Source organism: Gopherus flavomarginatus, chromosome 1, assembly GCF_025201925.1.
Source record: "Gopherus flavomarginatus isolate rGopFla2 chromosome 1, rGopFla2.mat.asm, whole genome shotgun sequence".
In the NCBI taxonomy this organism is placed as follows: Eukaryota; Metazoa; Chordata; order Testudines; family Testudinidae; genus Gopherus; species Gopherus flavomarginatus.
In genome coordinates, this window is record NC_066617.1 from 336,327,657 (window position 1) to 336,349,100 (window position 21,444).

The following is a 21,444-nucleotide window of genomic DNA, read 5'->3' on the forward strand; positions in this document are numbered from 1 at the left end:
AAAGATGGATACCATGTTGCCCTTCTCTGGTCCTCTGTGACTACACCCATCCTCCATGAATTCTCAAATATTATTGCTAACGGTTCTGAGATTGCTTCAGCTAGTACCAGAACTGTAGGATAAATTCCCCCTTGTGGTTAATATTTTGTGTTCAGTATGTAGTCACAATTAGCCTTTTTAGTGAAGACTGACGCTAAATTGGCATTCAGCACCTCAGCCTTTTTGATGTTATCTGTTTATGACTTCTCCTTCTTCACTAACTAGTGGGCCTACACTTTACTTCATCTTTCTCTTGCTCCTAATGTATTTATAGAACCTCTTCTTTCTGCCTTTTTATGTCCCTTGCCTCATTTTATGCTTTAGCCTGTCTGACTTTGTCCCTGCATGGTTTTGTACTTAGCAGTTTGCCCATATTTCTACTTTTTGTAGGATTCCTTTTTGATTTTCAGATAATTAAAAAGCTCCTGATGCAGCCATATTGGCCTCTTACTATTCTTCATATCTTTCCTTTGCATCAAGAAAGTCCCTTCCCACAACACTCCATCCCTCAGAATAAAGGTAACAATTTTCACCCTTCACTCTTACACACTTGTGAGCCCATTGGTACAGATGTGAAGACTTAGCACTTTATGTGTGTTCTGTCTTCATAGTTCCACTGGTTTTAACTTTGCACTGTTACATTGACTCAATAAAGGTTTTTATTATGAAAAACATGGCTGGGAAATTTCAATGAAATTCAGTTTCCCTCAATATAATCTATTCCTAATAAAATGTTTATACAAAAAATTTCATTCATTTTCTGGGTTACAGTACATTCATTTTCCATCCACTATACTGAACAATGCATCCCTACCCGTTTCCTTGACCAGTTGTAGAGGCACTTAGCTAAATCCATGAAATACCTTCTATGCATTGCCAAGCTTTATGTACTAGCCCAACACACCCTATCAATAGCAGTGCACACCTCCATGAGAACAGCCCTGACAGTTGATCTACCAACACCAAACTGGTTAGCTACTGACCAATAGTAACTGGGGGAGGTAGCTTTTAGATGGCGATGGTCATGTGCTTGTCCACGCTGAGGAGAGCACTCATTTTAGTATTCCATCACTGCAGTTTCAGTGTGAGCTTGACAGATTTTTAGGGAAGTGGCCTTTGTTGTCCTGAAGTTCTGCCCTCACTGCTGGTCATCCTAAGTCGGCATCACTGTTCTTTCCCACCAGCCTGTGCTTGTTTGCTGAACCCAGAAGGAGCATTGCACTGAGTGAAGCCTCTCCAAGAAATAGTCTTGCAGAAGAAACTGCTTGATTTCATACTCCTTCTGCATTGCCATGGCATCACCATGGCGGTCTCCCAAAGCAACCAAAGCCAGATGGCCTCATAACTGCCAAAACATGGAGAAGCTTGTTTGTATTAATCACAATCAGCTCAGGCCAGGTTAGGATCACAACACTCGGCTGAAGTTTTCTCCTGGCAGCAGTTTGAAAATGGTGCTGGCCTGCAAAATGCAGATGAATTATGGGATGCCAGGAGAGGAATCATGGGATTTGATTTTTTTGACCCCAAATCCAAGAATTTCAGTATGTTCTGGAAAGCATTCTATAATGAGCTGCGAGAAAAATCTCCATGTGATGGAACCTGGCAGTGGAAGATTGCACCATGGGATACCTGTCCAGAATACTGTGCACCTATTTAAAAAAGGTGCCGACCTGTATGGATGCAAGGATTCACAAGAGAATCTCCATAGAATCTCTATGGATAGTAATTTCATGCTCTAATAAGAATATAACATTAGGGGTCTGTGATCGACCACCTGACCAGGACAGCGATAGTGACGATTAAATGCTAAGGGAGATTAGAGAGGCTATCAAAATTAAGAACTCAATAATAGTGGGGGATTTCAGTTATCCCTATATTGACTGGGAACATGTCGCCTCAGGATGAAATGCAGAGACAAAATTTCTCGATACTTTAAATGACTGCTTCATGGAGCAGCTAGTATAGGTACCCGCAAAGGGAGAGGCAATTCTTGATTTAGTCCTGAGTGGAGCGTAGGATCTGGTCCAAGAGGTAACTATAAAAGGACCACTTGGAAATAGTGACCATAATCTAATAACTTTTAACATTCCTGTAGTTGGAAGAACACCTCAAGAGCCCAACACTGTGGCTTTTAACTTCAGAAAGGGGAACTATGCAAAAATGAAGGGGTTAGTTAAATAGAAATTAAAAGGTACAGTGACTAGAGTGAAATCCTTGCAAGTTGCATGGGCACTTTTCAAAGACACCATAATAGAGGCCCAACTTAAATGTATACCTCAAATTAAAAAAAAACAGTAAAAGAACTAAAAAAGAGCCACCGTGGCTTAACAATGATGTAAAAGAAGTGGTGGGAGATAAAAAGGCATCTTTTTAAAAGTGGAAGTTAAATCCTAGTGAGGTAAATAGAAAGGAGCAAAAAACACTGCCAATTTAAGTGTAAAAATGTAATAAGAAAAGGCAAAAAGGAATTTGAAGAACAGTTAGCCCAAAACTCAAAAGGTAGTAATAAAGTGTTTAAGTACATCAGAAGTAGGAAGTCTACTAAACAACCAGTGGGGCCCCTGGATAATTGAGATACAAAAGGAGCACTTAAAGATGATAAAGTCATTGTGGAGAAACTAAATGAATTCTTTGCTTCAGTCTTCATGGCTGAAGATGTTAGGGAGATTCCCAACCTGAGCTGGCTTTTTTAAGTGACAAATCTGAGGAACTGTCACAGATTGAAGTGTCACTTGAGGAGGTTTTGGAATTAATGATAAACTTAACAGTAACAAGTCACAAGAACCAGAAGGCATTCACCCAAGAGTTCTGAAAGAACTTAAATGTGAAATTGCGGAACTACTAACTTTGGTTTGTAACTTGTCCTTTAAATTGGCTTCTGTGCCCAATGATTGGAAGATAGCTAATGTAATTCCAATATTTAAAAAGGGCTCTAGAGGTGATCCCGGCAATTACAGACCGGTAAGTCTAACGTCAGTACTGAGCAAATTAGTTGAAACAATCATAAAGAATAAAATTGTCAGACCCGTAGAAGAACATAAATTGTTGGGCAAAAGTCAATATGGTTTTTGTAAAGGGAAATAATGTTTTACTAATCTATTGTTCTTTGAAGGGGTCAACAAACATGTGGACAAGGGGGTTCCAGTGGACATAGTGTACTTAGATTTCCAGAAAGCCTTTGACAAGGTCTGTCAACAAAGGCTCTTATGTAAACTAAATTGTCATGGGATAAGAGGGAAGATTCTTTCCTGGATTGAGAACTGGTTAAAAGACAGGGAAGAAAGCATAGAAATAAATGGTAAATTTTCAGAATGGAGAGGAGTAACTAGTGGTATTACCCAAGGGTCAGTCCTATGATCAATCCTATTCAACTTATTCATAAATGATCTGGAGAAACGGGTAAAAAGTGAGGTGGCAAAGTTTACAGATGATACTAAACTTTTCAAGATAGTTAAGACCAGAGCAGATTGTGAAGAACTTCAAAAAGATCTTGCAAAACTAAGTGATTGGGCAACAAAATGGCAAATGAAATTTAATGTGGATAAATATAAAGTAATGTACATTGGGAAAAATAAGCCCAACTATATATGCAATATGATGAGGGCTAATTTAGCTACAATGAATCAGGAAAAAGGTCTTGTAGTCACCGTGAATAGTTGTCTGAAGACATCCACGCAGTGTGCAGCGGCAATCAAAAAAGCAAACTGGATGTTAGGAATCATTAAAAAGGGGATAGAGAATAAGATGGAGAATGTCTTATTGCCCTTATACAAATACATGGTACGCCCACATCTTGAATACTGCATACAGATGTGGTCCCCTCATCTAAAAAAAGATATACTGACATTAGAAAAGGTTCAGAGAAAGGCAACTAAAATAATTAGGGGTTTAGAACGGGTCCCATATGAGGAGAGATTCAAGATGCTAGGACTTTTCAGCTTGGAAAAGAGGAGACTAAAAGGGGATATGATAGAGGTATATAAAATCATGAGTGGTGTGGAGAAAGTGAATAAGGAAAAGTTATTTATTCTTATAAGAACTAGGGGCCACGAAATGAAATTAGTGGGCAGCAGGTTTAAAACAAATAAAAGGAAATTCTACTTCACACAGCACACAGTCAACTTGTGGAACTCCTTACATGAGGAGGTTGTGAAGGCTAGGACTATAACAAGGTTTAAAAGAAAACTGGATAAATTCATGGAGGTTAAGAGTGTTAATGGCTATTAGCCAGGATGGGTAAGGAATGGTGTCCCTAACCTCTGTTTGTCAGAGGGTGGTAATGGATGACAGGAGAGAGATCACTTGATCATTACCTGTCAGGTTCATTCCCTCTGAGGCAGCTGGTATTGGCCACTGTCGGTAGACAGGGTACTGGGCTGGATGGACCTTTGGTCTGATCCAGTACGACCATTCTTATGTTCTTAAGAGAAATAGCTTAAACCATAATAAACAAAGTATATAGATTTACTTTTTCAATGTAGTTACTCATGTTATTTAAAGTGGAAAAATATATTAAATAAATCCTGTGTAGATAAGTGCTAAAAAACAATCAGAAGGAATGGTTGATGGAGGACGATAGAAATAGAAATAAGAATATGCAGTTATGGTCCGATAAGTGTACAGTTTTGATGGTTTAGAATTAGCTAGATTTTTTTCCATGTAATTTTATTAATGATCTTTTTTTTCTATGTGATTTGTTTTGAGGACATTTATAAATGTTTGCTTATATAGGAACATTCTGTGAAGAAAAAGAAGAAAAAAGATAAACACTCAAGAAAACTTAAGAAGGAAAAGAAGAAAAGCAAAAACCAAAAATTTGAAAAAAATGATGATTCAAGTGATAGCTCTTCAGTAAGTAATAAGCTTGAAATATTCTCTTGAAAGAATATTTAAAAACAAACAAACCAAACCAATCACTTTTAACCTGCCATTTTGGAAAGAAGTTGCCACTAATATTGAGGCATATATTCCTTTTCCTAAAGACAGTGCTACATGATATCTTGCTGGTATTTTATTAATTTAAAGATGTCATTTTTTAAAGTTTCTTTAATGCTTCTGTAATGCTTTATCTTCCAGTTAGAGGCCAGTGGGTTCTCATTTTATTTTTAGCAGTCACAGACTTGCTTGGAAATCATGGCACTGCTTCCTGGCCCTCTCGTTTTTCATTTTTTATCAAGTGGAGTAAACAGGCCAGCAGGAAATCCTGTTCTGATTGGATTTTCTGAGTATTTGCTATGTGTTTTGAAGTCCTCAGTTTTAAATGTAGCATTTGTGTGCAAGCACAGTAGCTTTATTGTTGTCTTCTTGAAGATTACCCTTTCTTCGGGATGCATAGAAAGGTTCAGTAGAACAAAGTTTTTTCTGCGGGAACATACAGCTAAGTGAACTGTGTTTTTGACTTGCTTACCTGTGGGAAATAACCAAAACCACAGACTGGTCCCATGTTTCCTCTGGGAAGCACACAAAGCTGCAGATTACATCAGAGAGTCCCAAGATGCAGCACCCTTCTGACCCTGATACCTTTGATACAAAATCTTCTGTTCTCCTGTCAGGTTTCTATAAATAACAGGGAATGCCTGATCAGCAGAGAACAGTTTGTTATAAGTATAACATCGCAGCACTCCAGGAAACTGGTCTTCCTCTGAGAGAGGGATGCATATATATTGGGTGGGGGGTTGGGTGGGAATGAGATACAATTAAAATATAAAGAGATGATGTAATTTTTTACATTTTTAATTTACACCCTACTGTTGTACCAGTAAAACTTAATAAAATGTTCCTTTTTTTTATTTTGTCACTAATTTAGACGTTTTAGTTGTACATATTTTTTGTTTGTTTCAAAGTATCAGCAGGACAGTTTCAACTCTGGCAAATAGCCATTGAGTTTTCTTTGCATGACAATACAATATTAATAAACTGTTGATGTAGGATTGGGAGAGACTAACATGCTATTTTGATGAGATCACATCAAATGGCATTTTCTTTGTAAAATTTTCTTAGTAATAGTATGTCCTCAGTTTATAACAGTGCTTTAAGATTTGGTCATTTTATAAAATACAGTGCTTTTGATTTTTTCTAAATTATTCAAACACTTATTCTTAGGATTCTTCAGTTGAATGGGTTGAATCAACTATATCACAATCAATTTGCACAGAAAAGGCTTGGAAAGTCAAGAAGGAGCAGTCAGATACTACAGAAAATCCTGCAGTTCAGGTGAGTAGCCTGGTAATTATGGAAAGGTGAAATCGTTTAGTCATAGTGTAAAGTGTGGCTACATTTGCTCTACAGTTGATTGTAAATTCTTTGATCAATAGCTACTTAAAATGTAAATATTATATATATTTAGGTAAATGTAAAGATTTTGTTAATTGGGCATTTTTTCCTGTTTTATCAAGCATCTAACCAAGTATTACAATTATGTTGCCTAGCATCAGTTTTGTTCGTCATATGCCAAAGCACTTAGTGATTTAGCCTGGTTTTCTTAATAAAGTCAGATTAAAATCTTGACTAACCCTATTAATTTCTCTGCATAAATCAAGTCAATCCTCAATGACTTTTTAGGTACATGGTGCTCGAAGAGGTACAGTGACTAAAGAAACAGCAGAGTATTTGACCAGCAAGACTGGTTGCATCACGGCTCCTGCTATATTCTTAGCTATGCTCTACACCTCACAAATTATGTGTCATCTGGAGAATTGAACTGTTCCTAACTGAAGCAGAGTGTGCACTGGTTTAAGCACAGACTGTTAAGTGTGTCTTTTATAGCTATGTTGATGTGTGTTTTAATCCTCTCAGTTCAGTTTTGGTTTCCTATCCCATGATGCTAATGTAGGCCCTAGAGAGAGTAGATTCTGTGGGATTTTTGAAAGGTCACTGACGTTCTGTAGGACAGTAAGAGTAGGACTCTCTTGACTATGGTAGTGGAGACTATGATGGCACTAAACTAGTGCAGACTGAAATGATTCAGGCTGAACTGTTATTTAGCCCTACTGAAAGCAAGTCTAGTCCAATTGTATTTGGCACACGTGAATTACTTTGTGTGTGTTAGGCTCGCATAGTCTTAGGAGGGTGAATTTTGGAACAGCCAAGGATGAATAATGCTGGTCTCCTTGCTTCCAGCACTTTCCCTAATCTAGTTTTCCCCTCTGTATAGTTAAACCTTCTTTCAAGAGGTTTTTATTAGTAATACCACGATTGTAACACCAGCAGTGGACTGGGTCCTTTAAGATCATCAAATTGAAGAATGCCGAGAAAAAACAAAGAAGTGCTCCTCTTTTGGTGAGGGTGTGCAAACCAGACTAGGTCTCTGTTTATCCAGTCAAACCATTGTACAGGGAAGTTTTTGGGGTAGCATCCTCCATGTCCCCCATCTTTTTTTTTTCCACCTCAGTGCAGTTAGAAAGAGATGTAGCCTCCCTTGTGTATATGTTCTCATTAGTAAGCTTCTCTTAATCTCCCTCCAATGTATCTGGTGATCAGAGATCTGGAATTGAATGCTTTACCTGAGGTGCAGTCACCTTATGGCTATATACCCCCTGCTCTGTGATGTGATGTCCCTGTATCTGTTGTCCAAAATTACATTGATTTTTTTTTGCCATGTTGAATTGCAAACTCCTATATAATTACTGTCCATTGTTGCCCCCAAGTCTCTTTTAGCATTGCTGCTTTTCAGATTTCTCCTTCTCTTTTCTGACAGGTCAGGCCTAAAGGCAATATAGGTAAACTTACAGGAACTTTCCTGAATGACACTACCTCTGGCTTTAAAATGTAGATCGTTGAATGTAGTCTAAACTGAGGAGGCTGTAAAAAAAACCTGTTTTTGGATCTGTACCGAGAGCTTTTGCTTCAAGGTCATTTCTTCCTTGTCCAAACACTAGTTGGTGTGTGAATTGGTTGACTGGGACTTGGCTGTCCACAATTAGACTATATACTTTATATGAGGAGTTAATGTGTGATATTTGAGGATTTTTTCCCCTCTTGGTAGACTCCATTGGGATTAGCAAATGAACATATTTTCCCCAGCACATTTTAATGACCTAAAAATGGTCATAAGTTTCTTAATTCTGAATATGGTTCCAGCTTCCAGGGGACTGACTTTATGAAGTGAATCTGGTCAAGGGAAGCAAAAAGCCTCTCTGAATCAGAGAAATGCCCCTTACTGATTGCTGAAAATAGCAAGATAAAAGTTCAGAAACACACCCTTTTGTAGCTCACGGGCATTTGTATTGCCTATGAGCATTGAGTTCTTCAAGCCTTTTGTTTTTTGGAGAGCATATCTTACACCATAAGAATGGCCATAGTGGGTCAGACCAGACCATCTAACCCAGTATCCTGTCTTCCGACAGTGGCCAGTACCAGATGCTTCAAAGAGAATGAACAGAACAGGGCAATTATTGAGTGACCTATCCCCTCTAGTTTAGTCCCAGCTTCTAGCCGTCAGAGGTTTAAGGACACTCAGAAACTCTGACCATATTGACTAATAGCCATTGCAGGACCTATCCTCCATGAACTTGTCTAATTCTTTTTGAACCCAGTTATATTTACGGCCTTCGTAACATCCCCTGGCAACGAGATCCACAGGTTGACTGTGGTTGTGTGAAGCAGTACTTTTTATATTTACTGCTTATTAATTTCACTGGGTGATCTTTTAGTTCTTGTGTTATGTGAAGGGAAAATAATACTTCCTTGTTCGCTTTCTCCACAACATTTGTGATTTTATAGACATCTATCATTCACCCCCTCCCCAGTCATCTTTCCTTCTGAAATGAATAATCCCAATCTTTTTAATCTTTCCTCATATGGAAGCTGTTTCATAACCTTAATAATTTTTGTATCCTTTCTCTGCACCCTTTCCGATTCTAATATCTTTACGATATGGGGTGACCAGAACTGCGTTCAGTATTCAAGATATGGGCGTACCACAGATTTATATAGTGGCATTATGTTTTCTATTTTAGTATCTATCCTTTTCCTAATGGTTCCTAACATTATTAGATTTTTTGACTGCCACTGCACATTGAGTGGATGTTTTCAGGGAACTATTCACAATGACTCCAAGATCTTTCTTGAATAAGAGCTCATTTAGACCCCATCATTTTATATTTATCGTTGGGATTATGTTTTCCAATGTGCATTACTTTGCATTTATCAACATTGAATTTCACCTGCCATTTTGTCACCCAGTCATGTGAGATCTCTTTGTAACTATTTGCAGTCAGCTTTGGATATAACTGCTGTCCGAACCAGTAATTGTGTATCAGCTGCAGACTTTGCCATCTCACTGTTTACTCCTTTTTCCAGAACATTTATGAATATGTTAGTGTTGGTATAAACCAACCTGACAGCTTCCTTTGACAGGGTAACAAGTCTTGTGGATAGGGAGAAAGTGGTAGGTGTGGTATATATTGACTTTAGTAAGACTTTTGATTCTGTCTCGCATGACCTTCTCATAAACAAACTAGGGAAATGCAACCTAGATGGAGCTACTATAAGGTGGGTGCATAACTGGTTGGAAAATTGTTCCCAGACAGTAGTTATCAGTGGTTCACAGTCATGCTTTAAGGGCATAACAAGTGGGGTTCTGCAGGGATTGATTCTGGGTCCGATTCTGTTCCATATCTTCATCAGTGATTTAGATAATGGCATAGAGAATACACTTATAAAGTTTGTGGAGGATAGCAAGCTGGGAGGGGTTGAAAGTGCTTTGGAGGGTAGGATTAAAATTCAAAATGATCTGGACAAATTGGAGAAATGGTATGAAGGAAATAGGATGAAATTCAGTAAGGACAAATGCAAAGTACTCCACTTAGGAAGGAACAATCAGTTGCACCTATACAAAATGGGAAATGACTGCCTAGGAAAGAGGACTGCAGAAAGGGATCTAGGGGTCACAGTGGATCACAAGCTAAATATGAGTCAACAGTGTAACGCTGTTGCAAAAAAAGCAAACATCATTCTTTGATGTATTAGCAGGAGTGTTGGAAGCAAGACACGAGAAGTAATTCTTCTGCTCTACTCCGCACTGATTAGTCCTCAACTGGAGTATTGTGTCCAGTTCTGGTGCCACATTTCAGGAAAGATGTGGACAAATTGGAGAAAGTCCAGAGAAGAGCAACAAAAATGATTAAAGGTCTAGAAAACATGACCTATGAGGGAAGCTTGAAAAAATTGGGTTTGTTTAGTCTGGAGAAGAGAAGACTGAGAGGGGACATGATAACAGTTTTCAAATACATAAAAGGTTGTTACAACGAAGAGAGAGGAAAAAATGTTTTTCTTAACCTCTGAGGATAGGACAAGAAGCAATGAGCTTAAATTGTAGCAAGGGAGGTTTAGGTTGGACATTAGGAAAAACTTCCTAACTGTCAGAATGATTAAGCACTGGAATAAATTTCCTAGGGAGGTTGTAGAATCTCTATCATTGGGGATTTTTAAGAGCAAGTTAGACAAACACCTGTCAGGGATGGTCTAGATAATACTTAGTCGTGCCTTGACTGCAGGGAACTGGACTAGATGACCTCTCGAGGTTCCTTCTAGTTCTATGATTCTATGTTGAGGAGGACTGGTCCCACTACAGATCCTATGGTGACCCTGCTATTTACCTCTCTTTACTGTGAAAACGAACCATTTATTCCTCCTTTTATTTCCTATCTTTTAACCGATTACTGATCCATGAGAAGACCTGCCCTCTTATCTTGTAACTGCTTAATTTCCTTAAGCACCTTTGGTAAGGGACCTTGTTAAAGGCTTTCTGAAAATGCGTGTGCACAGTATTAAGTGAATCACCCTTAGCCCCAGGCTTGTTGATGCCCTCAAAGAATTCTGATAGATTGAGGCATAATTTCCGTTTAAAAAAGCTATGTTGACTCTTTGCCAAAAATCGTGTCTGTATCTCATAATTTTGTTCTTTACTATAGTTTCTATCAATTTGGCCAACACTGAAGTTAGGTTCACTGACTTGTAATAGCCAGGATCATCTCTGGGGCCTTTCTTAAAAATAGACGTTGTGTTAGCCACTTTCCAGTTACCTGGTATAGAGGCTTGTTTCAGCCATTGATTACATACTATAGTTGGTAGTTCTGTAGTTTATATTTGAGTTTCTTCAGAACTCTTGTGTGAATACCATCTCAATCTGGTGACTTCTTACTATTTAATTTATCAATTTGTTCCATAACCTCCTCTATGGACACATCAACCTGGGACAGGTCCTCAGATTTGTCACCTGAAAAGAATGGCTCTGATGTGGGGATGTGACCAGGGCCATCCTTAGGCATACACAGAATACACAGCTGTATGGAGCACCACATAATTTGGAGTAGCCCTAGGCAGCTGCATGCTGTGTAAGCGGCGTTGGCTCCAGCAGCCCATCCCCATCTCCCAGCCAGCCCCTCATCTCCACCCCCACCCTGCCCCCATTCGAACCCTTCCCCCAAGCTCCCACCCGGCTCCGCCCCACCCGACCTCTTCCTGCCACTGCTCTGCCCCCATCCCGCCACCATTCCACCCCTTCTTCAAAGCCCCCTCCCCTGAACAACACGGCCTGTGGGATTAGCAAGGGTACTGGAGCTGTCAGAAGGAGTCGGGCCCGCCCCCGACATTCACCAGCGGTGGCGGCAGGAGGCAGAGTGACTAGGCCCCAGCTCATTCCACCAGCTCCCAGCCGCATTGCTCTGCTTCCTGCTGCTGCCGCTGGTGACTGCGGGGGTGGGCCTGACTCCTTCCTCCAAGCCCCCTCCCCAAGCGACAGGGCTGGGAGTTAGTGGAGTGGAGTGGGCTGGGGCCAGGCTGCTCTGCTTCCCACTGCCACTGGTGAGTGTGGGGGAGGGGCAGGCCCGACTCCTGCTGCCAGCGACAGGCACACTGCTAATCCCCCGCGCTGCCCCGGGCCTCCCTGCCCTGCTGCTGATCCTCACAGCTCCTGCCCCCGCGTCCCTGCAGTCATTGAGCACAGACCCCCACCCCTGTGGAGATGCTGAGCCAGCCCCCCAGCAGAGCGGCCGCTCCCCCCCCACAGGGGGGTTGCAGGTGCTCGGGCTGCGTAGGGCACCACCATAGGTAGGGACAGCCCTGGATGTGCCCCACATCCTCTGCAGTGAAGACTGGTGCAAAGAATTCATTTAGCTTCTCTGCAATATCCTTGTCTTCCTTGAATACTCTTTTAGCTGCTCAATCATCCAGTGTCCCAGTGGCTGCTTGATGGTCTTCCTGCTTCTGATGTACTTAAAAAAAATTGCTGTTAGTTTTTGTGTCTTTACTTAGTTGGTCTTCAGATTCTTTTTTGGTCTGCCTTATTACTAGACTTGCCAGAATTTTTTATGGTCCTGTCCTTTTTCCTCACTAGCATTTGACTTCCAATTTTTAAAAGATACCTTTTTACCTCTAGCTGCCTCTTTTCCTCTGCTGTTTAGCAATGGTGGTATTTTTTGGTTCTCTTGCTGTTTTTTGATTTGGGGCATAGATTTAGCTTGAGCCTCTGTTATGGTGTTTTTAAGTAGTCTTCATGCAGTTTGTAGACATTTCAACCTTATGACTGTTCCTTTTAATTTTCTTTTAACTAACTTCCTTGTTTGTGTGTAGTAGTTGCCTGCAACTGTGATGGGTTTCTTTGACATTTCCCCCCCATAAGGATGTGAAATTGAATTGCATTATGGTTGCTTTTGCCGAGTGATTCAGCTATATTCACCTCTTGAACCAAAGGCTGTGTGCCACTTAGGACTAAATCAAGAATTGCTTCTCCCTTTGAGGGCTCCAGGACAAGCTGCTCCAAGAAGCAGTCATTAATGTGTCTAGAAATATTATCTCTGCATCCTGTCCTGAGGTGAGATGTACCCAGTTAATGAGGATAGTTGAAATCCTTTGTAGCCTCTCCAGTCTCCCTGAGCATTTCACAATCACTGTCATCAGTATGGTCATGTGGTTGGTAGTGTATTCCTACTGCTATACCCTTATTATTAAAGCATGGAGTTTCTAGCCATAGAGATTCTCTGAAACAGTTTGATTCATTTAAGATTTTTACTTTAATTGACTCTATGCTTCTTGCACATCCAGTGCCACTCCTCTACCAGCACAACCTTCTCCGTCATTCTGTATATTTTGTACCTTGGTACTTCTGTGTCCCCTTAATTATCCTCATTCACCATGGTAAACTGATGAGGTTTTGTAGATGACCCCAGTTTTTGTTCCTCCTCCTTAGCCCAAATCTCCTTTAGGAAGTGGGGTATCTTCCATTTCATATATGTGAAATTGTCTCAGGTGCATTATCTAGCAGCAGCATTGGTTGTAAATGAAAGACATGACATAACATAATGGCAACCATTCAGATTAGTGCTTCAAGCCTTGAAGATTAAGGATCAGAATGAACACTATTTTTTCATTGTTCCAGAATGGCATCAAAATTCCATTCTTTTTGTTAGAATACACATTTATGTGTCTGACATTTTGATTTTGGTTAATTAGTCATTTTCATGTGCATTTTACTGCTTTATTTTCTTGCTTCACCAATATTTTATTTGCTGTAGATGATGTGTGATCTGTGGGAGGGGAGGAAAATATGCCTTTACCTGTTTGAGTGTGGTATATTGCCCTATATCATGGTTTATTTAATCTACTTTTTTTCTTGAGATAATAGCCCTTATATTTAAAATGGCCTCAATCTGGCATTTGTAAATGTGGTTTTGTACCTGCATTTGTTGACACATTTAATAGAAGTTAAGTGTTTAACTACTGGATTTATGGGCACATTTGGGTACCTAGCTGTCTGGGAGCTATCAACTGCACCCTATGATTAGTTGCAGATTTTGTGCCTGCTAAATTAGACCAAAGAGATTATGAAGCCAAATGCAGTAAGAATCATTAATTCTTCAACGGTTTTAGAATAAGGTGGCACGTAAAGTGATCTGGCAAAATGATGTACAAAACATACAATGTTCAGTGAAAAACGACATTCCTAATCTCATATTTACTCTAATGAATTTGTATGCACATATTTATTAGTGTGCTTGCTCATAAATAAATCATATCTAGACTATACACCTGGAATTACAAAGAAAAGCTGGACAAGTATGCATATGTAAGTGAATTTCATGAATGAAGTCTTTAGAATATTTGTTTTACATGCAAAAATGTTTTGAAAGCTGGGAACTACTGTAAAATCTACACCATATATTATAAATATGAGATGATACCAGTAATTTTGTGAGTTTGATTTATACCTGAGCCATATATTTTTGTTACAGAAAATGGGTGTTTACTGAGTCTGGCTATTATTTTGTTTTGGATGAAACTGTTTGTATTTTTACAGAGAGATGAATGGATGACCTTAGATTTTATGTCTCTGAAAACCACGTCTGCGGCATCACTCAAAGCTGAAAAAGAGACAGAAAAATTATTGGAGCAACAGAAAGCCCAAGCAATTGAACAGGTAAAAGGAATTATTTCTATATTGCACCAGTTTTCTCTGTATCTTCTTAAATGCAGTGTATAGTTTTGTCATACACTTAAGTTTTTATAAACTACATGTACTCTAAATTGCTTAAATAAATCCTCTTTTAGATTACAGTTTTATTTTTAAAATCTTCTTAAAATAGTATTTATTGACCATATAGTGGTGGTCATTTTATACTGATAGGTTACTACTTGTTTGGGATGAGGGAGAGAATTTATTTTAGGAAGCTTACCATGTGATAGGAAACCTATTAAATTAAACTTCAATTAAGAAGAAAGCCAATTCTAGCAAAAATTGATGACTAAACTAGAGTGAAATGGTTAAATAATAAAAGTTAATTGTATTTTTATGGTACCTATCTGCCATAATTCTTGAATCACTTTACGGAGATCTGTTGAATAAGTAGAAATTGGCAGACTGTGGGGCTGACCTTCTGTTCAGTTCTGCAGGCAGATGGCAGACAAATATTACCTACTATTTATATGCCCTTAGTCCTCCCTTTGACCACCCACTATTGTAGTTTTCCAGTTTGTTGTTATGCCTCTGTGAAACATCAGTGTTGGCATGCAATTTCTGTTTGGATTCAATTTACAGCATCCTAGTTGTTGTCCTTTCTAGCTTTTGAGAAGGCGTGAAGGGGGTGATGTTTTGTTGTTGCTTTTTCAGTAATTTTTTAAACTTTTCTATACTCCTAAAGGAGTGTTCAGTCCAAAAATATATGATGTATTCTTAATTCTAAGGGATATTTGCATCAGGAATGTGGTATATGATTATTTACATGTAGTTTCTGATTCTCAGAAGGTATCTTTGAACAGATCCTAGTTACCTACTTGTGACGGGTTCCCTGGAATGCAACCTGGAATTGGGGTATTGCTGAGCCCTCTGTCTTACCAACCTGGGCTCCCTCTCACACTGTGATGCTGGGACAAGCTGCAAACCCCATCCAAATATTGCAGTTACACATATATCCACAGACCGGGACACACTCAGCTGAGTTACATACGGGATAGCTCAGTGGTTTGAGCATTAGCCTGCTAAACTCAGCATTGTGAGTTCAATCCTTGAGGGGGCCATTTAGGGAACTGGGATAAAAATCTGTCTATGGATTGGTCCTGCACTGAGCAGGGGGTTGGACTAGATGACCTTCTGAGGTCCCTTCCAAACCCTGATATTCTATGATTCTATGCTTTCACCAGACAATTCATGAACCAGCAATAGAGAGCCTGCAGATAATTCCCCCAGCTTCTCAGCCTAGGACCCCAGGCTGTACCATCCTGCCCTCATCAGAAGCCTGCCCAGTGTAAGTTTATAACTGAGGCTACAATTTAGTCATGAGTATTTTTAGTAAAAGTCATGGACAGGTCACAGGCAGTAAACAAAAATTCATGGCCTGTGACCTGTCTATGATCTTTAATATAAATATCCCTATCTTAGCTGGGGCGGGGCCCTGGGATGCCACTGCTCTGGGCAGTGGGCCTGGGGTGCCAATGCTCTGGACGGGGAGGGTCCAGGGAGCTGCTGCTCTGGGAGTGGACCCTGAGGCCAGTCCCACTAGCCGCTGCTCAGGTGGTCCCAGAGGCCAGCAGCCGGGAGCTGCCGAGCAGAGGCTCGTGCAGCTGTCCCCAGAGCCACTGCTCTGGCTGCCTATGGGACCACTGCTCAGGTGGGATTCTTTAGTGCTATGAAGTGATGTAGTGGAATGTTTAGTTTAGTTCTTGTTTAACAAACTGTAGTTTTGAAAGTACACTCATCTGAATTGCAAAATAAAGTCTTACAGAGATTATTCTTTGGAAGAAAATATTGAAGAAAATGATGTCCAGTACTACTGTATATAGAAAAGACCCACATTTCCTCAAAACATTCATAAATATTTTCTACATACAATTGTAGTTGATTCTTCACCTGGCTATTTTTAGTGAATTAGTATTTTTTAAAAAAATATTGAAAGTTACAATGTCCTATCAAACTTTTTTTTTTTTAAAGTTCCAGCACTAGGTTTGTTAATGAGATTGTCATTTGGGTACATTTAAACTGATTACATTTCTATATGGATCGTACAAAATAATAAAAAAGTTGTAACGGTGGACTTTTGTGCATCGGTTGAAAATTGTTTTCTATAGTCTAGAATTTCTGAAAGAGAGCTGAACCCCTACTGGAAAGATGGTGGAACAGGTTTACCACCAGAAGAGGGTGAAGCAACTTCAGTTAAAAAAGGTAAAAAAACAATTTTTAATAAGAAAAGCTATATGTATTCCCCTCAGAGATGTTTATGTTGTTAAATGGTCAGCATAGCAGGGCTTCCAGTTACAAACAGTGAAGACAAATGAAGTAAAACTTATTTCAGTAGCAAATATTGGGTTAAAATCATAATACCTTGTTTGCAGAATATTTCTTGACTTGATTGATAATCTTGAGTGATTTGACCTTCAGTTTCTACACAGATTTTCTCTCATTTGAACTAATTAAAGGAAGAATGATTCCACCAGGACATGATAAATTGTTGTCATCTCATTTGATTCCTTTCATTCCATTACACAAATTACAGTTTTAAAATATTCAACTACAGAAATCTGTGAGTCACATTTAAATGAAATACATTAAGAATGTAGTTTGTGAAAAACATTTTTTCTGTAACCTTTTCACTTCAATCCTTACCCTTCGCTTATCCTGTCTATTTCCAGCAAGTGCAGCTATGAAACATTTTTTCACAATGTCACATAACATTTATAAAATATTAAGGAGGACTCTTATATGCTGGGTTGTAGGGAGCAGTAAGGGGCCTCTATTGGAAGTCCATACCCCCTTATTCTGTGGGCAGTTTGTATGGACTATAGGCTTCCAGGGGTGTCCCTCAGGCTAGTGATCACATGGATTGACAGTGTGTACCAAGTCAAAAATTTCTGGGGGTGCCCCTGCACCTTGCCACCATGCACCCTTAACCACTACTTTTTGTAATGTTGACTCTGAGAGACTCATCTGGCTCAATGGGTTTGTCTACGTGGGGATAAAAAAACTGAGTTGGCCAGGTTAGCTGACCTGGACTCGCAGAGCTTGGGCTCTGCAGCTGAAAAATAGCTGTATATATGTTTGGGCTCAGACTGGAGCACGAGTTCTGGGACCCTGCAAGAGTGGAGGGACACTGCAAGAGTGGAGGGTCCCAGGGCTAGGGCTAGAGCCTGAGTTCTGGGATCCTCTGAGGGATCCTATGTTTGGGCACCAGCCCGAGCCCAGACTTCTGCAAATCAATTCGTAGCGCTGCAGTCCAAGCCCCATGAGTCTGAGTCAGCTGATCCATGCCTGCTGCGGTCATGCCATACTCCTATGTACCCCTATTTGGTTCTGCTTGTTCTGGTAGAGAAACAAATAAACTACTCTACAAGAAACTGACCATCTTTGAATGCAACTAATGTACATTTCTAAGAAGAAATATTTGGTGTGAAAGACTAGAAGTTTTGCATCGGTTTTCTGTTTCATGTGTTCAGGATAGGAAGAAAGACAATATTTTATTACAATATTTTCAGTTGAGGCACGAACCTGAAGGTAGAAAGCTAGATGTACTCCATGTCAACATACAAAATAGGTCTAACTGAGCTAATTTAAGTTTCTGTGCTGCATGTAGCATATACAATAAGTGTTAGTTAATAAAAGCTAACCCTGAAATACAAAAATATCATATCTAATTCTTTTGTTCCTTTAGTTAAAATTGTTGAAGATGGTGGATTAAGTTGGTTAAAGAAATCCTATCAAAGGATGAAGGAACAGGCTGAGAGAGAGAAAAGAAATTTTGAGGAAATTGTAGCTGAGAGATATGGGGTAAGCATCTTAAGAGGAAAAGTATTTTTCTTGTTTACAGTTTTTAAGCTTTTGGAAAAGGTCAAATCCCTGTAAAGGCAGAAGTATTTAATATATAGCTTAACACATGATCAAGCTCTACTGAAACAATCCGTTCTTGAAACTTCCATCAAGTGATGAAGGTGTTAATGCTATCAGACTTCCATTTGCATGATTTTGCGTGCTACCTTTTTTTCACTGTGGGTTACTAGACTATAGTTAAAATATTTCTATCTTTCACTTCACCCAGGTTCTTATATGGTCCATGTACAGGGAGACTTTGGCAAACCAGTAAAGTGCTTGAAACCACTGTGGCTTATTGTTAAAGGCAGCTTAGTCAGTAAACTGTAAATTGGCCATTGAGCAATCTCAGCTTGACCAAGGAAGGATGGGAGGGGGTTTTGGGTTCCAGAGAAAGGGCAGCTTGACCCTTCCTAATAAGAATTGTGTTGAAATTGCTGATACGTGCATTTTAAAAGAGTAGGATATGCCCCAGGAATGTGTATTGGGGTCTCAAGGCTGCAAACTCTGGAAAAACCCACACCTGGTTAATCAATAATCAGAAGGAACCTCTTGCTTGATGATTGAAACAGTTTACTTAACAAGGTTTCTTTAAGGGACATGTCATTCTACTACTAATTTATAAATAAGGGGAAAAAACTTGAGATGGGGGAATTCTTCTGGACTGGTCTCTCCCTCTGGATGCATCTTGTGTTCCCCACCGGCAGATGGGCTGCCCCTTGAGAGCCACACTCAGCTTCAGTAGTTATCGATGGTTGGGGGTGTTTTCCTAATCTTGTTGTGAATGTATTAAATGCTTGAGACTAAGTAAAGTTTAGCTTTAAGTGAAAGGACTCTTGTGTTGTTCAGTTTGTGCCAGCCTTCTTTTGGTCGGACAGCCGTGTCTCCCCTGATTTATTTCCTGACACCACCTCGCACATAGTAAAAGTTACCAAGAGCTTTGGGATGCAGGAACCCTGGGTAACAGTCCACATTATCCTGATATCTGAGCACCTTCCAAAATTATCTGTATTTGCAGAGATATTTCTTTCAGACCTGTGCCCACGTGTGCACACAAGAAGTTTGGCTATATCTGCGGTAGGAGCAAGGGGTATGATTTCCAGTTTGAGGGGACACACTTGTGCTAGTGCTCATTGAGCTAGTGTGCTAAAAAGAGTAGCATAGCTGGGGGAGGATGGGCAGCAGTGAGCAGCAGCACAGGGTAGCCATGCTGGGAGTGTACCCCAAGCGGGTTTGTACGCTGCACGTCTAGCTCACGCAGCTGTTCACTGTTTCCCATGTTACCCTGGCTTTACTACTAATTTTAGGGTGCTAGCTCCATGAGAGCTTGAGTAAATGTGTCCACACGAGCTGAGAATCCCACCCTGAGCTCTATGAGAGCTAGAGTAAATGTGTCCACACAAGCTGAGAATCCCACCCTGAGCTCCAAGTATAGACATACCCTTTGCGATGGTGATATCCATGTAACAAGTTGAAGAGTTATGTGATAACTTAATTTTATCATGCATCCGTTGGCCACTTTACCTGCAATCCATCTCTACCATGGTATTGGCTTCATAATTATTGATGAAAGGTACAGGATATATGATATTCAACTGAATACCGAGAATAGGTTTAAGAATATTGTAAGAGGACAAATGCTGAGTCTTCTTAATTTGAGTTTGTTCGTGTTGCTCTCTGATGTTCTGGAGATGCTGGGATGGCTTCTTCCTACAACCAGAAAATTGGACTCTTGTCCTTGGCTTGTGAATGCGAGAGAAGTAGTACTGGGGGCAGCAAATGGATGAGATTGTGTTTCCCTAAGTTAGGCAAGGTGCCAGTGATTCTTCAGGAAAGCTACTATGAGGTCCCTACTGAAAAAAGTTGATGCTGAATGTCATGCAGCTTGCCAACTGCTATACCATTCTGTAATATCCCTTTAAAAAAAAACAAAACCAAAAAGAGGTAATTCAGAAGTTTGTGACAGGATAAGCATACAGTTTCTTAGATTTCCTTGACCCTGGTCAGTCAGACTTTAGGCCTGAATATTGGGTAGAAACTTTGCTGGTTGTGCAAATCATTGATTTCTTTCTAGTGACGGTTAAAGGTTAAATATCCATGCTGATTAGTTTTAGAAATGTCCCCTGTGATATTATCACAGCTGCATGACTTATGTGGCCATCCCAAATGTAGACCACTAAAACCATTATACTATATAGCACTACCATGTATTCTCTCTCATGCTTATTGTTGGTATGAACATCATTTAAAAAATAATGCCATTATATTTTTCCTTCTGTCTTGTAGTCAGTGGAAATATTTCAATCAAGATGGGAAGAAGCTGAAGAAGCTGCATCAAAACAGGAAAATGAATATAGAAAAGGAAGATGGAGAAAATTTAACTATTCAGAGAATGAGCAAAAAGAGAGAGAGCACCACAAGGAAAAAGAAACACAAGTTGAAGGTGACAGAATCAAGGGTACGTGTAAAGGACATTCCAGAGATAGGCATAATAAGATATATCCACTGGAAGAAAGAGGTTATAGAAAAAACAGGTCAAGAGAAGAACGAGAATATAGACATCGTAGCACAGACTCTGAGTTAAGAGACGATTGTTCCAAAGCAGCAAAACATTCTGATGAAAAACGAAGTCAGGAGACGGTTTCCTCTCTGCGCAATTTGAAATATAAATTTTTGAAACCTTCTGAAGATGATTTGTCATCGGTTAGTAAAGACTGCAAGGTACAGCAATCCTCATTAAAACTACCATCTTGTAGCTTTTTGAGCAGCAATTTCCAAAAACCTGGTGAGGAAAGTGAAGAAAAAACACCATGGAGCGGAACACATATAACAGATGAAAATGAGAAACCAACATTAGATCAAAAGCCATTGAAAATGGAAAAAATTACTTATGAGGGAGCTCCAAAGGCTGAAAGAGAGAAGACACAGGAAGAGAACCTTGGAAACATCCCCAAGAAGAAAGTGCTATTGCCAGACAGCAAAACATCATATTCTGGGTATCTTATGATTTATTTTGCTAGATGTCATTTATATTTTCAGGGTAGTTTGTAGGAGGTATCTGTCTGCTGCCATACCTCGCTGGGCTGTGATCTTATCAGATCTCCAAACATGTT

The 21,444-nt window shown here is 39.7% G+C and overlaps 2 protein-coding genes across 5 annotated transcripts in view; one reads left to right on the forward strand and one right to left on the reverse strand.

The window, feature by feature from the left end:
- The window catches only part of CWF19L2 (CWF19 like cell cycle control factor 2), a 175,137-nt gene that overhangs the window by 25,911 nt on the left and 127,782 nt on the right, over window positions 1-21,444 (forward strand). For all 4 annotated transcript variants that reach the window (XM_050927803.1, XM_050927785.1, XM_050927811.1 and 1 more), the window contains exons 3-8: window positions 4,771-4,890; window positions 6,142-6,252; window positions 14,336-14,455; window positions 16,600-16,693; window positions 18,177-18,292; window positions 20,618-21,327. In XM_050927803.1, coding sequence (XP_050783760.1) covers window positions 4,771-4,890; window positions 6,142-6,252; window positions 14,336-14,455; window positions 16,600-16,693; window positions 18,177-18,292; window positions 20,618-21,327 — 1,271 coding nt within the window. The remainder of the gene's footprint in view (window positions 1-4,770; window positions 4,891-6,141; window positions 6,253-14,335; window positions 14,456-16,599; window positions 16,694-18,176; window positions 18,293-20,617; window positions 21,328-21,444) is intronic.
- The window catches only part of AASDHPPT (aminoadipate-semialdehyde dehydrogenase-phosphopantetheinyl transferase), a 1,013,205-nt gene that overhangs the window by 12,803 nt on the left and 978,958 nt on the right, over window positions 1-21,444 (reverse strand). The window lies entirely within an intron of this gene.